Source organism: Mesoplodon mirus, assembly GCF_964341445.2.
Source record: "Mesoplodon mirus genome assembly, chromosome: 4".
Classification (NCBI taxonomy): Eukaryota; Metazoa; Chordata; class Mammalia; order Artiodactyla; family Ziphiidae; genus Mesoplodon; species Mesoplodon mirus.
Window position 1 is genome coordinate 38,670,050 of NC_138979.1, and position 14,441 is coordinate 38,684,490.

The 14,441-nt window shown below is 49.3% G+C and overlaps 1 protein-coding gene across 1 annotated transcript; it reads left to right on the forward strand.

Moving 5' to 3' along the window:
* Window positions 1–367: 367 nt before the first annotated feature.
* RLBP1 (retinaldehyde binding protein 1) lies at window positions 368–13,256 on the forward strand (the record flags this gene model as incomplete). The annotated part of the gene is made up of 10 exons (XM_082618726.1): window positions 368–401; window positions 2,029–2,215; window positions 3,357–3,426; window positions 5,629–5,721; window positions 5,991–6,119; window positions 7,347–7,551; window positions 9,367–9,545; window positions 11,558–11,716; window positions 12,662–12,772; window positions 13,098–13,256. 10 exons carry the CDS (start codon window positions 368–370, stop codon window positions 13,254–13,256), a joined length of 1,326 nt encoding a protein of 441 aa, XP_082474852.1.
* Between the last annotated feature and the right edge of the window lie 1,185 nt (window positions 13,257–14,441).

Sequence of the window (14,441 nt, forward strand, 5' to 3'; positions counted from 1 at the left end):
AACTATACTCAATATTTTGTAATAACTTATAAGAGAAAAGAATCTGAAAAATAATACATATATAATATATATATTATATATAATATATTGATATATATAACTGAATCCCTGTGCTATACACCTGAAACTAATACAACATAGTAAATCTACTATACTTCAGTTTGAAAAAAAGAAGTCATTGTAACCAATCTCAAGCCTTCAACACAGCCAATCTTCTCTAGTAAGTTTAACCTTTTTTTTTCTTCATGAGAATTATTTCAAACTTTCCTATCTCCTCCTTTACTCACAGCAGATGACCTTAACTTTACACCAAACCTTTAAACTCACTGTCATCTGCACAAATTCTTCTCTTTAGCTTTCTGTAGCAATGGGAGAGTGTTCGACCAACCCAGCCAAGGCTGGTACTTCTTCTGGAGCAATGACTCCCTCTCTGTTCCATCTTCTCACCAAGAACCTTACTTACTATCACTTACCCCTCTCTGACCTTAGTCTTTAACCTCTCCCTTTCTACGGCTTCCTTCCTATAAATACTGCCATAAAAATATACCATAGACTGGGTGGTTTAAACAAGAGACACTTATTTTCTCACAGTTCTGGAGACTGGAAGCACAAGATCAGGTGACTAGCATGGTCAGGACCCTCTTCCAGGCTTGCAGATGGCCAGATTTCTCATTGTGTGCTCATGAGGCCTTTCTCCATGTGTTCATGTGGAGAGAGTCTGGTGTCTCTTCCTCTTCTAATAATGGCACTAATTCCATCATGAGGACCCCACCCTCATGACCTTATCTAAATCTAGTCACCTTCCAGAAGACCCACCTCTTAATACCAACACATTGGTGGTTAGGGCTTCGACATAAGAATCTGGTGGGAGACACATTCAGTCCATAGCAAACACTTACATCTTTTTCTTTAGTGGTGGGGAGCTAAAGCCAACTTCCCATCTGAAAGCGCCAACTGGTTTTTCCTCATATTGTTAAACCTATTTAGTTAGAAAATACTCTTTCAACAAGCATACAGATTGATTTTATTGTTCTACTCCTCATTACTTTAATCTCTGACACCTCTCACTCCCCCACTGCCACACGGAAGACTCTTTTTCATGGAATGAGCATGCCTCCCAGAGGAACTGGAGCTTTTTAGAGCACGAGGTGGCTGCCAGCCCTGTGGGTCAGCCCATGCTAGTCGGGACACTCAATACCATTGTGTAATTTTAAGGAAGATGCAGAATGTTCCTTGACTTGGGTTTTCCCATCTCTCAAAGGAGGGGTTGAGGCCCAGGCAACCCTTGGGGTCCTCCCTGGCCCAGGAGTATTAGTACTGGCCAAGAGGGAATGGCAATGACCAGACTCTTGCCCCCTGAAGCTGCTCCCAGGAAGGTGAGGCAATGTCACCTTCCCCAGCAGCCAAGGGGCAGGTGTGACTTCCCTGGGCAGTCACACCTGTGTCGCTCTTGCTTCTGGAGAAGGGGGCAGACTTGTGCATTGAATAATGAGAGGGCTTTAGAGAGACCAGGACTTGACTCTTTACCAGCTGTGTGGCTTTGGGCAGGTCTCCTCACCTCTCTGACTCCAGTTCCCTATTCTCTGGAAAGGGGGAATTTACTCTCTACTTCACATCTGAAAGGACTGGATGAGATAACACTGGTAAGGCTCTTGCCACTGTACAGAATGGGGGGCACAGCAAATGCAAGCCCCCTCCCTCCCTACCTCCAGCCTGGCAGAGAGAGCCAGGGAGCCCACATAGTCTGCCAATGTGGCCTGCACAGGTGTCTGGGCCAATGAGGGCAGCGTCTCCGCTCACACACTGGCACTATTGTTCCAGCCAGAGAGACTGGACATGAACGTGACTCTTGGGAGGGGGGAAGGGCAGGGCAGAGGCAGAGAAAAGCTGTGAGCAGAGGAATGTCATAGAAAGCTCTGCTCCTTAAACAGGGCCTCGCGGCCTGCCAGCATCCTGAAAATCTCTGGGAACAGTAGCTCACTTCCGTAGGGGCTGTGCCATCAACTCGAAGGTGTTCTCGGTGCACAGGAGCGTTCTTTGTGCTAGAGTCCATCGCCCAGCTTGACAAAGCCTCTTCTGGGGCCTCCATAGTTCCTTCCTGTGGGGAGCCTGAGCCCTCACCTCCACCTCCATTATCTCCCATGAGCCTCACATTCTGTGAAATACCTGGGAAAAAAATCCAACAGCACGCTTACATCAGTTTGCTAAAGCTGCTGTAACAAGGTACTACAGACTGAGTGGCTTAAACAACAGAAATTCATTTTCTCACAATTCTGAAGGCTAGAAGTCCAAGGTAAAGGTGTCAGCAGGGCTGCTTTCTTCTGAGACCCTTCTCCTTGGCTTGTAGACGGTGCCTTCTTCCTGTGTCTTCACATCGTCTTCCCTCTGTAACTGTCTGTGTCCAAATTCCCTCTTCTTATAAGGATACCAGTCATATTGGATCAGGGCCCACCCTGATGACCTCATTTTACCTTAATTACCTCTTGAAGACCCTATCTCCGAATACAGTCACATTCTGGGACTTCCCTGGCGGTCCAGTGGTTAAGACTCCATGCTTCCACTGCAGGGGGCTCAGGTTTGATCCCTGGTCAGGGAACTAAGATCCCAATTTGCCACGCGGTGAGGCCAAAAAAAAAACCAAAACAAAAATAAACAACAACAAACAACAAAATACAGTCCCATCTGAGATGCTGGGAGATAGGACTTCCTCTCATTATTCCCACTTCTCAGAGGAGGAAACGGAGTCACTGAGTTGTGAAGTCACGTCTCACAGCTAGAAGGTGACAGAGTTAGGATATAAAAGTGGGCAGTCTGGTGCCCAAGCAGGCTCCTATCACTGCGCCCCACAGCCTAAAAGTGGGTCAGCCTGTCTTGTCCTTTCCGCACTCAATCTTAACCAGCTACATTTCCCAGCTGGCCTCACTCACTGCCCGACCACGCCAGGCCCTGCTGGGCTCAGGGAGAGGGTGACAGGCCAGGATTCTCCACAGCTGCCATTTCATCTACAATCACATTTAAAATTTCCCTCCATCTTGAGCATGTCTTACCCAGGGGTGTGCTTTCTCAGACCTCCCTGCGATGAGAGAGAAGACGGGGAGAAGCGTATGGGGCTGGCCCAGATCCCATCCCCACAGCCCGGCTTCCACATGGCTGAGCAGGAACTCTGGAGCAGACGCACACAAAGGAGGGCTTTGAGGTGGCTCCAGCCAGGCCCAGGCTGATCCCCGCTCCCCCCTGGTGCATCACTTGCCCCAATCTGGGCCTCCCTGTGAGCCTGATTTAACGGGAAACTGTGGGCCGTGAGAAGTTCCTTGTGACACACTAATTCCAACCTGCTGACTGGACCACGCCCCCAGAGGAGGCAACCTCCAGGCCCTGGAGGACACAGGCACCAGGTGTCCCAAGGAGGAGCTGCTGACTTGGCAGGTAAGTCAGTAGCAGGGGCCTGGCTGGGCCAGGAAGCCCAGGACTAGGGTGAGGAGTCAGCAGTGGGGAGACCACATCTCAGGCTGCTCAAAAACTGAAACCAGCCAGCCATTTTTCAGGTTGAGCCAGACCAACCTGATGGCAGACGTAGCAAATAAAAATATAGGACACCCAGTCAAATGTGAATTTCAGATGAACAACAAATACTTTTTTAATATAAGTATGTCCCAAATTTGTATGGCACATACTTAAACACTTCAAAAAAACTTTTGCTCATCTGAAACTCACATGTAATTGGGCATTCTGTATTTTAACTGGCAACCCTAGATGGCAGGGAACAGCCTCCACATGGAGTGAGGGGTGGGTATATTTTCTTGTATACAGCTCATAAATCAATATTTAAAAAATCAGAGTTAGTAGATTGGGCATATTTTAAAAAGAGTTGCTGTACTGACTTTAACCCTCCATTTCTAAGATCTAGGATCTTGTCCTGATGAGCTGCCTAACTGGCTGGGGGTGTCTAGCCACTGTCTCTCCTGTCTGAGCCCTTTGCTCAGGGAGTTCTGTCAGCCCCTCCCTTTCTGTTCCAGCAAAATCCAAGGGACTTTGTCTGTATTTCAGTCTGTCTTGTATATATGCCTGTATATTTGGAAGTCTACCTGCTAGAAAGCTGACTTAGATTTTATTCCTGTTGGTGGATGACAGCCCCCAGAACCTCCCTGCCCTGCTGGGTCTGTGGAGTGGGAGAGGCAGGAAATGGGAGATCCTCAGATATTCCCTGGCATCCTCTAGGTTTCTCTGTGCAAGTTGGGGTAATGATCAATATAATGCTAAGAAAGGGAAGGGGAACTATGTTTTAGAGCAAAACACTGTGCTAGATACCCTACAGAAATGATAGGATCTTCATTACAACTCTATTTGGTAGGTGTGGTTATTATCCCCAATTTGCAGATGAGGAAACTGAGGCTCAGAAAGGTTAACTAACCTACCACCCTAGCTCATATGGGTGGTAAATGCCAAAGCCTGATTCAAACCTGGTTCTCTCTGACCCTAAAGGGTTTTCTGTGACACCAGCTCTCCTAGGGAGTTTGCCTGGAGATGTCTTGGCTCTAGGTGTCAAAGCAAGTCTTGGTCTCAGGCAGACATAGGTTCAAGTCCCACCTCTGCTTACTAATCAACAGTGAACAGATGACAGAACTGACCAACGGAAAGCTGGTCAGAGGCAGGAGCAGGGTGGTGACGGGTCTGGGGACATTTAGGTAGGAGAGGAGAAAATCTGGAAATAGAAGAGTTGTCTCCAAAAATACTCAGTGTGCTGTCATGTGTGAAGTGGATGAAATTGGTTCTGGTGGGCAGGCACTGCTTCTGTGTTCATTATTTAATTAAATCCTCATAAACTTCCATCTCCCTTTTACAGGGGACAGCCAAGATACAGGTTAAATCACAAAGCTTGCAAATGGAAGCGAGAATTCGAACCCAGGTCTAACTTTTGCCACAACAGGCTGCCTCTTGATGCTGATGGAAAGTTCACAGCTTGGTCTTAAGTCCCGATCCCTGGCTATTGCGGGCTGTGTGACCTTGGCCAAGTCACTTACTCTCCTGGGCCTGTTTCCTCCCATGTAGAATGGGAATAATAATGCTGGCTCCCGGACAATGGATTTGAAAATAGCGCATCACAAGGCACAGAACACGCACGCAGTTATGGTTATGTAACTAGCTATCACCCCTCTGGAGAGTTAATTCACTGGAACGGGGCCATCCACTAGGCTGGGAAGTTTCTGAGGTGCCCCTTTGGGCTGGAAAAGGAGGGCCACAAGTGGGAGGGCGGATTGCCTTATCCTGCAGTGATCATGTAACTGAGAATGGAGGTTGATCCTAGTTTTTCCCTGGCTGGGCCAACTCATCTTAAGAACTGAGGTTTGAGGTATTTTTGTGTGTGTTCCTTCTCAAAGGGGTGTTTCCCAAAGTGTAGCCCAAGAACCACCTTCTTCGGAGCCACCGGGAGTGCTGTTTTAAAGTATAGATGCCCGGGCCCCAGTTCAGACCTCCTGAGTCAGAATCACAGGTGCAGGGCCCAGGCATCTGCACTTCTAACAAATGCCCCACGTGATTCTGATGCACTCAAAAGTACGAGATCCACTGTTCTGAGACAATAACAGAACGGTTTCTCCATACCACTGCAGCCCTGACTTCCTCTCCTAGGAAGGAGGCTGCCTGGAGAGGCCAGGACAGAAGAAGCGGGGTCTTTCTTTTTCCGAGCACTCCGAGTCTTCCAGAGGCAGCATGTCAGAGGGGGTGAGTACCCCTGTGCCCTGGGGCTCCCCTCCATCCACCATCCCTCCTTCCCTTTCTCCCTTCCTGTTTCTCTGTCATCTGGTCTGCTCGGGGTTATGGGCATTCACCCCTGCAACCTCTCTGCGGTCCCTGACCCCACCCAAAGGGAGGAAGCTCAACGGTGACCTTGGGCAAAAGCACTAGTTTAGGGTCTGAGCAGACCCATTTGACTGGCTTGCTCAGGTTGCTGGGGGTCTTTTCCTGTCTCTTCCCGACTTCTCTCTGCCCAGGCGGGCACATTCCGCATGGTCCCTGAAGAGGAACAGGAGCTCCGTGCCCAACTGGAGCGGCTTACAACCAAAGACCATGGACCTGTCTTTGGCCAGTGCAGCCAGCTGCCCCGCCACACCTTGCAGAAGGTGAGGTGACCCCGGGGTGTGCAGAGGGACAGGGTAGAGAGGCAACAAGGGGGAATGTTGATAGCATCCTCTCTCCTGTAGAAAGGGTCCAGCACCAGCTCTCCAGGTCATTCTGGACCTAAAGGACTGGCTTGTTCTAGGGACTATTCTGAAGGTCAGGGCCATGGCAGCAGTTGGGGTGTCCAGGCCAGCCTATTCCAAGACTATGGCACCAACAGTGTTCCCTGAAACCAATGCCAAGACCGAGGGCTTCTGGACCAGGGATCATCCTAGACTCAGATGTGAGGCACATTGGTTTGCAATGGCCTTGGAGAACAGGGATCCAACTGTTGCCCACATTGGACAGGAAAAGGCCTGAGTTCTAATACCAGACCGACTTCCAACTTGCTGTGTGACCTTGAGCGAACTTCTTTCCCTCTTTGGGTTTTGCTTTCTGTACCTATGAAAGGAAGTTGTTGGACCAGTTCAGTTTATCAGACTGTGCTCTGTGGAGGGTGGCAGAGCTATCTTGGGGTTAAGCTGGACCCGGGCTCCTGGCTTCCATCTCTGCTCCCTGGGCGTCTCAAGGGAAAAGTGCTCTGAGGTCCCCCAGACCTGCCTTTCCCCCTCATGCCGTCCAAGGAAAGAGCTGCCCCTGGAACGCTGAGGAGTTCTCCAGGCTCAGCCAAGGGGAGGAACAGGAGGCAGAGGACAGGCTGCCAACTGCCGGGTATCTTTGATTTTGGAAAGGTCAGAAATGAGCCTGGGAGGCAGCAGAGTGAAGCGATTAAAAGTCCAACCTGAGTAAGAGTTTCAGCTTCACCCCTTTTTATCTGGGTGACCTTGGTCAAGAATACCTTGACCTCTATCAGCCTCAGTCTGCTCACCCTGAGAAATGGGGATAAGATGACAACCTTCCTGTGACGGATTGTGGCAAAGATTTAAAAACATAATGTATCTAAAGGACTCAGCAGTGTGCTAAGTCAGGGCTCCAGTAGGCTGTTGTGATTAGAAATGTTTAGCTCTCTGGCTGTCTCCTCAAACACACCCAGGATGAAAGTTTGACCTAATTTTCTCCAAATGTAATTGGCAGTCTGAGGTGCTGCCAGTGCAGAAGCTGCCCCTGTGGGCAGAGCAGCGATGGCCCCAGCTGCCGCGCCCTCTGCCCCTCAGCCTGTCTGGCACCTGGAGGAGCCTCCCGCACCCACGCCTACCTGACCCCGTGCCTGCACCCCACCCCTGTTCCAGGCCAAGGACGAGCTGAATGAGAGGGAGGAGACCCGGGAGGAGGCGGTTCGGGAGCTGCAGGAGCTGGTGCAGGGGGAAGCAGCCTCCGGGCAGGAGCTGGCCGTGGCTGTGGCGGAGAGGGTGCAGGGAAAGGACAGCGCCTTCTTCCTGCGTTTCATCCGCGCGCGCAAATTCCACGTGGGCCGAGCCTATGAGCTGCTCAGAGGTGAGGCCTGCGCAGGATGGGTGGCCCTGGGAAGGCTGCGGGGGGTGGGGAGTGAGGGGGTAAGGGGGGAAGGTCACGAGGAGGGCATTGACCCTCACTGAGGCACTGAGACGGACTCCTTCACTTCCCTCCTATTCCCTGTGCCGTGCAAGTCACTCTCTCTGAGCCTCCTTTTCCTTCCCTGTAAAATGGGTGTGTGAACTAAATAGCCTTCAAGATCCCTTTCAGCTCTGACAATGAATGGATGAGTCTGACAGGACCAGATTCCTAGAGGTCTGGCCCCGCCTCTCCACTCTCCTGAGTCTCAATGAGCAGAACTGAGTCACCCAGATTGGGTGCCCAAATTGGGGTAGTTTCCTCTCTCACCCCTGCTCTCCCCTTCCCCACCCGCCCAGCCTAGGTTTTGGCTCTGGAGCACTGCAGGGAAGGTGGGTATGAGCTTGACTCCCCTTAGGTACCCAAACCTCACGCATAGTAGAATTGAAGATGGTGCCAGCCCTGGGGGTGAGTCCCAAGGACAGAACCATCCTGGCCATGCCCACGTATGAAGACCAGTGTCTTAAGGAAATCAAGTCCTTGGTGCTGGTGGAGGGAAGGGGTGTCTGAGCAGGCCCTATGCAGCCTGATGATTCTCCTTACTTCTTCCTTCCTTCCGCAAATGGTAATTCTCTGCTTTGCCAACCGCTGTTTTAGGCCAAAGGATGTGGCAGAGAACAAAGCAGACAAGAACTGCCGGCCCTCGTGGGTCTTATAGTCTAATGGTGGAAATAATAAACCAGACAGATAGAATAAAAATATACAGAGAAAAATAAAGAAGGTGGATATAAAGGACTGAGGGGTCGGAGTTTTAGGTAAAGAGGCTAGGAAGGCTCCAGTGCAAAGAGAACTCTTAAAGAAAAACTCGAAGGAAATGAGATGCCTGGGGAAAGAGCAGTAGGGCAGAGGGTACAGCAAGATGAAGACTAGGTGGTGGGGGCTTCCCTGGTGGCGCAGTGGTTGAGAGTCTGCCTGCCGATGCAGGGGACATGGGTTCGTGCCCCGGTCCGGGAAGATCCCACATGCCGCGGAGCGGCTAGACCCATGAGCCATGGCCGCTGAGCCTGCGCATCCGGAGCCTGTGCTCCGCAACGGGAGAGGCCACAACAGTGAGAGGCCCGCGTACCGCAAAAAAAAAAAAAAAAAAAAAAAAAGACTAGGTGGTGGGAACAGGCCTGGAGTGTTGGAGGAGCAGCGAGGAGGTCAGTGGCTTTCCCTTGGCAAATGCCTCCCCAAACCTCCTCTGGGCCTGGTCCCTCTGGGGTTTGGTGGAAGAGACGATCGCAGATAGGTGGGGACCTGTTCAGGATGAGTCAGGATGGGGTTAGTGGGTGGTGGGAGTGCCGCTGGAGTCAGAGAGGGCCTCTGTTTCCTGCTTTGGGTTTTATCTGGGGGTCATTTCCCCACCCCACCCCCCACTCACCTAAACCTGTGCCCAACTGAGAAACCTGTGCCTCTACCCTTGGGAAAGAGAAAAATACCAAATAGTAATTGTCCTTAGATTTAGGATTACATCTTGTGTTTTTACAGTTTACTCATTCGTTCGTACCTGGAATCTTGTTTGATTACCACAGCAATTTGGTGAGATAGGCCAATATTATCATCCTATTTTTTGGAGAGGTAATATGGGGCACAGAAAGGTTGAGTGTCCTGCTGGGTTACACATAGCTTGTAGGTAGAGGAGCCAGGCAGGAGCCTGTGGGTCTCTGGATGCCCACCATGTGCCACCCCAGGATGTGCTGGCTCCCTGAGGGGCCTCTTCTGCTCCCCCTCTGCCAGGCTATGTGAACTTCCGGCTGCAGTACCCAGAGCTCTTCGACAGCCTGTCCCTGGAGGCTGTCCGCTGCACTGTCGAGGCTGGCTACCCTGGTGTACTCTCCAGTCGGGACAAGTATGGCCGAGTGGTCATGCTCTTCAATATTGAGAACTGGGACTCTGAAGAAATCACCTTTGATGAGGTCAGTGGGGATTTGCCTGGCTCCCTCCCAACCCCTGGGCTGGGCTCCCTCCTCCAAACGTGGCCTCTACTGGACCCTCATTCCTGGCTCCCCAGGAGGCGAGGTTTGTGGGGGAATGGCCAGTAGCTCATGGCACCAGGCCCTTTCCCGGCAGGAGGAGAAGTCCTAGGATGTGCCATGGCAGCTGGAAAACCCAGCAGCTTTGAAGGCAGGGCCCACTGGCCAGTACACGGCTGCCCCCTGGTACCCCTGCCAAGTGGGAGTGACAGCTGTGGGCCATGAGCTGGGATCAGCCCTGCCAAATGCTGAAAGCTGAGAGTGACACAGACCATATATATATATATATATATATACATATATATATATATGATTTCACTTGTCAGGCCTTTAAGAGAGCTGTCCTAGTGGGGGAACTAGGGTTTATCTTGGGAGAACTTTGGCATGTGCCACCAGGCCTTAAAAAAAAGTACAAACTCATTTTAGAAAATGCTGCCTAGTAGTCGCAACACCATTTATTTAAAAGTCCATCGTTTTCCCCAGTGGCTTGAGATGCCATCTTTATCATATTCTGCATCTTCATATGTGTTTGGATCTATTTCTGGACTTTCTATTCTGTGCCATCGGTCTGTCTTTTCATGCTCCAATATCACACTGTTTAAATTATAGAGATGGTATAGAATGTTTAATATCTGTTGGGATCAGTTCTGTCCTTAATGCTCCTCTTTTTCAGGGCTTTTCTAGCTATTCTTGCATGTTTACCTTTCCTTATGAACTTTAGAATTAATTTATTAAGCTCTAGGAGAAATGTCAGGAGATTTTTCTTGGTATAACATTAATGTAGATAACAAACTTGGAGAGAATCAGCATCTTTATGAATGCAACATCCATGGCCAGTGGTACTATCCACAAAAAAGGGATGCCTTCCCTTTTACATTTTGAGCTTCCAGGAGTGTTTTAAAGTTTTCAAACCTTAGGCATGTTTGTCAATAAATTTGTAGTAAGTATTTATTTTATTGTTGCTATAGGTGGGACTTTCTCTGCCATTATATCTCCTACTTGGTTATTTTTTGTATCTATGAAGATTATTGGTTTTATATGTTAATTTCGTATCCTGGTATTTTTACTGAATTCTTCTGTTATTTATGTTACTCATATAAATGACTCTCTCAGATTTTCTAAGAATACTATCATATTATCTGTAAATGGGGGACATTTTTTCTTTTCCTCTTCTAGTTCTTATACCCTTGATTAAAAAAAACAACTTGGATGCACTGGCTACTACTTCCAACACAGAGTTGAATAGTTGAATAGGCCACTACTTCCAACACAGAGTTGAACATGCTTACCTTGTTCCTGATCATATTAGGGATGCCTGTAGTGTTTGCTACTGAATAAGATACTGGCTTTAGGACTGAGGCATACATACGTATGGTAAGGAAGAGACTTAACAAATATTTTTTCTTGTTACATAAGTGATATCTACTCATTTTAGAAAATACCAAAAAAATCACAAATTTAAAATCATCCACAATTCTACCACCCAGAGATTTCTACCACTGACATCCTTCCAGCCTATTTTTTCTAGAAACCTAGAAACATATGTGAACGCATATGCACACAGACATACACATTTTTTCTTATAAAAATGGGATTGTACTCTACAATAATATACCATGAATGGATATCTTTCTGTATCATTAGTCTTATATATCACCGTTCTAGAATACTCCATGGCATGAATACACCATAATTTCACCAGTCCCTTATTGCTGGACATTTAGGTTGTTCCACTATTATAGGGGTACAAGGATAAACACTCTGGCATCTAACCGTGGATATGACATTGAAGATTATTTTCTTGGCATACATTCACAGAGGTGGACTGTCCCAGCTCAAAGCCTGTGACAAATTACCTCTGGGAAGGGGTATACCAGTTAGCTCTCCCGTTAGGACCTTGAGTCTTAACTGTCTTTGTGGGTTGGATCTTACAGCCTGTTCACGTTGTGCCCAAGATCTTGCAGGCATACTGTTTCATCCTGGAGAAGCTACTGGAGAATGAGGAAACTCAAATTAATGGCTTTTGCATCATTGAGAACTTCAAGGGCTTTACCATGCAGCAGGCTGCTGGACTTCGGGCTTCAGATCTCAGGAAGATGGTGGACATGCTCCAGGTGAGGCCACAGAACCCTGTCCTGCAGGAGCCTCTTATGGGTGGGAAGGCTGGGAGGCTGGGCCGGGTTTCCCGGTTTAATGATGCTGGCAGGGACCTGAGAAGACAGCCGCCTAGTGCCCAAAAGAGCAATGACAATCACAGCCCCAGCCACAAACACTTCGTGGTGATCAACAGTTTGCCACGTGTTCACATTCATTAATTCACTAACTCCTTAAAAGCATTCTCTCCCTGCTTCCCTGCTTCGTTTTACAAACCTGGAAATCTAGGCTCAGAGATTTGAGTGACTTCTCAAGGTCACACAGCTATCAAGTGGCAGAGGCGGGACTTGAACCTACACCTTCTGACCTAGAATTCCATTCTCTGTCTACATATGTCATGCTGCCTCCCTCTGGATGTGAATTTATCCTGAGAAAGAGGTATCATTAATGCTCCTGACAACTCACTCCTATATACTGATGTGTCAGAAGTCCTTTCTTAGAGCTAATCTAATCTTAAATCTGCTTTGCCTTGGAAAGGAGAGATGGGAGGTGGGAGTCATGGGAGGGGACAAAGGACAATGAGGCATGACAATAGTGTACCTCTGCTCTATAATAGTTTGCAGTCTGCTCAGCAGGCAAGTGGATTTGAAAAACCTTGGTCACCTGAAAACTAAGCAAGGCTACCATTTCATTTCCTTATTCCACCTAATTACAAGGTTTTGTGCATCCGCAGGATGAGGGCTGGGTTGTGTGGCCTCTGGGGCATCCTTTCTTCAGTTTGGAGCTGCAGTGAAGCCAGGTCTCCCCAGCTGCTGGCCTGGGGATGGAACCTTCAGTGGGCTATCCTCTGGGGCAACCGAGTGCTGACAACTCTGTCCTCTTGTCATGGGGAGAGGCAGTGGGAGAGTAAGTGGGAACCTCTGAGGTCATGGGGCCGTGTGGTGGGGTGCTGTCTGTCCCTGCAGGATTCCTTCCCAGCCCGGTTCAAAGCCATCCACTTCATCCACCAGCCGTGGTACTTCACCACGACCTACAACGTGGTCAAGCCCTTCTTGAAGAGCAAATTGCTCCAGAGGGTGAGTGCGTGGCCACGCAGGGAAGGTGCCCGGTGATCGTCTGGTGTGTGAGTGAGTGAAGGGGGTTGTAGCAGGAAAGGGTTCAGGAGACAAGAGGGATGATGGTGGAGGAGGAGGACACCCCACCTGAGCCCTCCTCAGGCTCTGTACCAAGGTTCTGAACCAAGTGGATCCCACAGACAGCACAACAAGGAGGACTTCTGAGAAGGCCATCACCAGGCAGAGATGGCATGTGTGCCTTTGTCCTCCTGTCCCTCTTCTCCCCCCAGCCCTCATCCTAAGGGAACCCCCCTTGCTCAGCTCTGTCTCCTCTGCTTCCCTGCAGGTCTTTGTCCATGGAGAAGACCTCTCCAGCTTCTACCAGGAGTTCAACGAGGACATCCTGCCCTCCGACTTTGGGGGCACACTGCCCAAGTATGACGGCAAAGTCGTTGCTGAACAGCTCTTTGGTCCCCGGGCCCAAGCTGAGAACACAGCCTTCTGAGAACATCCCCTGCCATCCGACCTGTAGTTAGTGTCCCTGGGCCTCTCCTCAGCTGCCCTGGACTCAGAAGGCTGGGGAAAGGGCTGCCTGGGGTGACTGTGGTTCCTCTGAACCTTCCTAAGCTTGGGTGAGCTCAGGTGTCACCCTCCTCCCAAGCTGGGGGGGCAATAAAAAAGCAGGGGAATTCCCTTGAGCAAGAAGAAGTGAGGGCATTTATACTCCTACTGCCTCTGAAGCTTTAGGACAGAGATTTGTGTGGGGTTGAGTGTCAAAGACTCTAATCAAGCTTCTCAGTGATTTTCTTTGTAATAGTTTTGCTATTTAGGGTCTGTGAAAATAGGCAAGGAGGCTGCTTTAAAAGTCTCTCCCACCCCTAAAAATATAAAAAAGAAGATAAGAGAGGGGGAATATAAGTGAAAATGATCTGGCAAGTATAGTGATCTTGGTGGCTGGTAGGCAGGTGAAACGTTTTCCACGTGTAATTCCAGGGTGGAAGCAGGCTTGAAGTAGCTCCATTTTGGGGTGGTCTGGTCCCCCTCAGTCAGGTGCAGTCTGATGTATGCAGTGGTAGTCAGGAGCTTGGACTTCCTTCAAGGGTGGCAATTGTGTCCCCCTCCTTCTGTCTGTGGGGTCTCTCCACCAAAGCTCTCTCCTCCAGACCCCTTGCCTCAACGGATGGTTTTACATAGATTTACAGATGGTATCTTCTCTGAGCACTCTCCCAGTCCTCAAGTTATACAGTGAACACTCTTCTTTGTTTTCAGTCTCAAGACACCTTATAGAAATGAACTTCTACTTTCAAGCTCTGCATATTTAGACAAATATAAATGCTTTCCTTTCTCTGCAGTTGGCTTTCCTCAAGTGTGTCTGGTGACTTTTGAGTGTGTGCTGGGCATGCTGCTCTGTCTTGGGGAAGGCCTGGCTTCTTCTGGGCATGGGGCTTATAGGCACTGACAGATTCTTTTCCCAAGATCCTACACTGACTTTCCCAGTGGAGGCAGACACTTGTTCCTGTTGTCTGGCTCATGGTGGTGGGTGAGGGTCAACTGGCCTGGCTGCCTCCACTAGGTACCCTGATAATCATCCCAAGACTTCTCTGCTCTTGCCTCCTTCTGGGCATAAAGCACCCTTGGTGCTGCACCCACCTTTTGGAGCAGGACCTTCAGCTGTTTCCTGGGCTGTGGG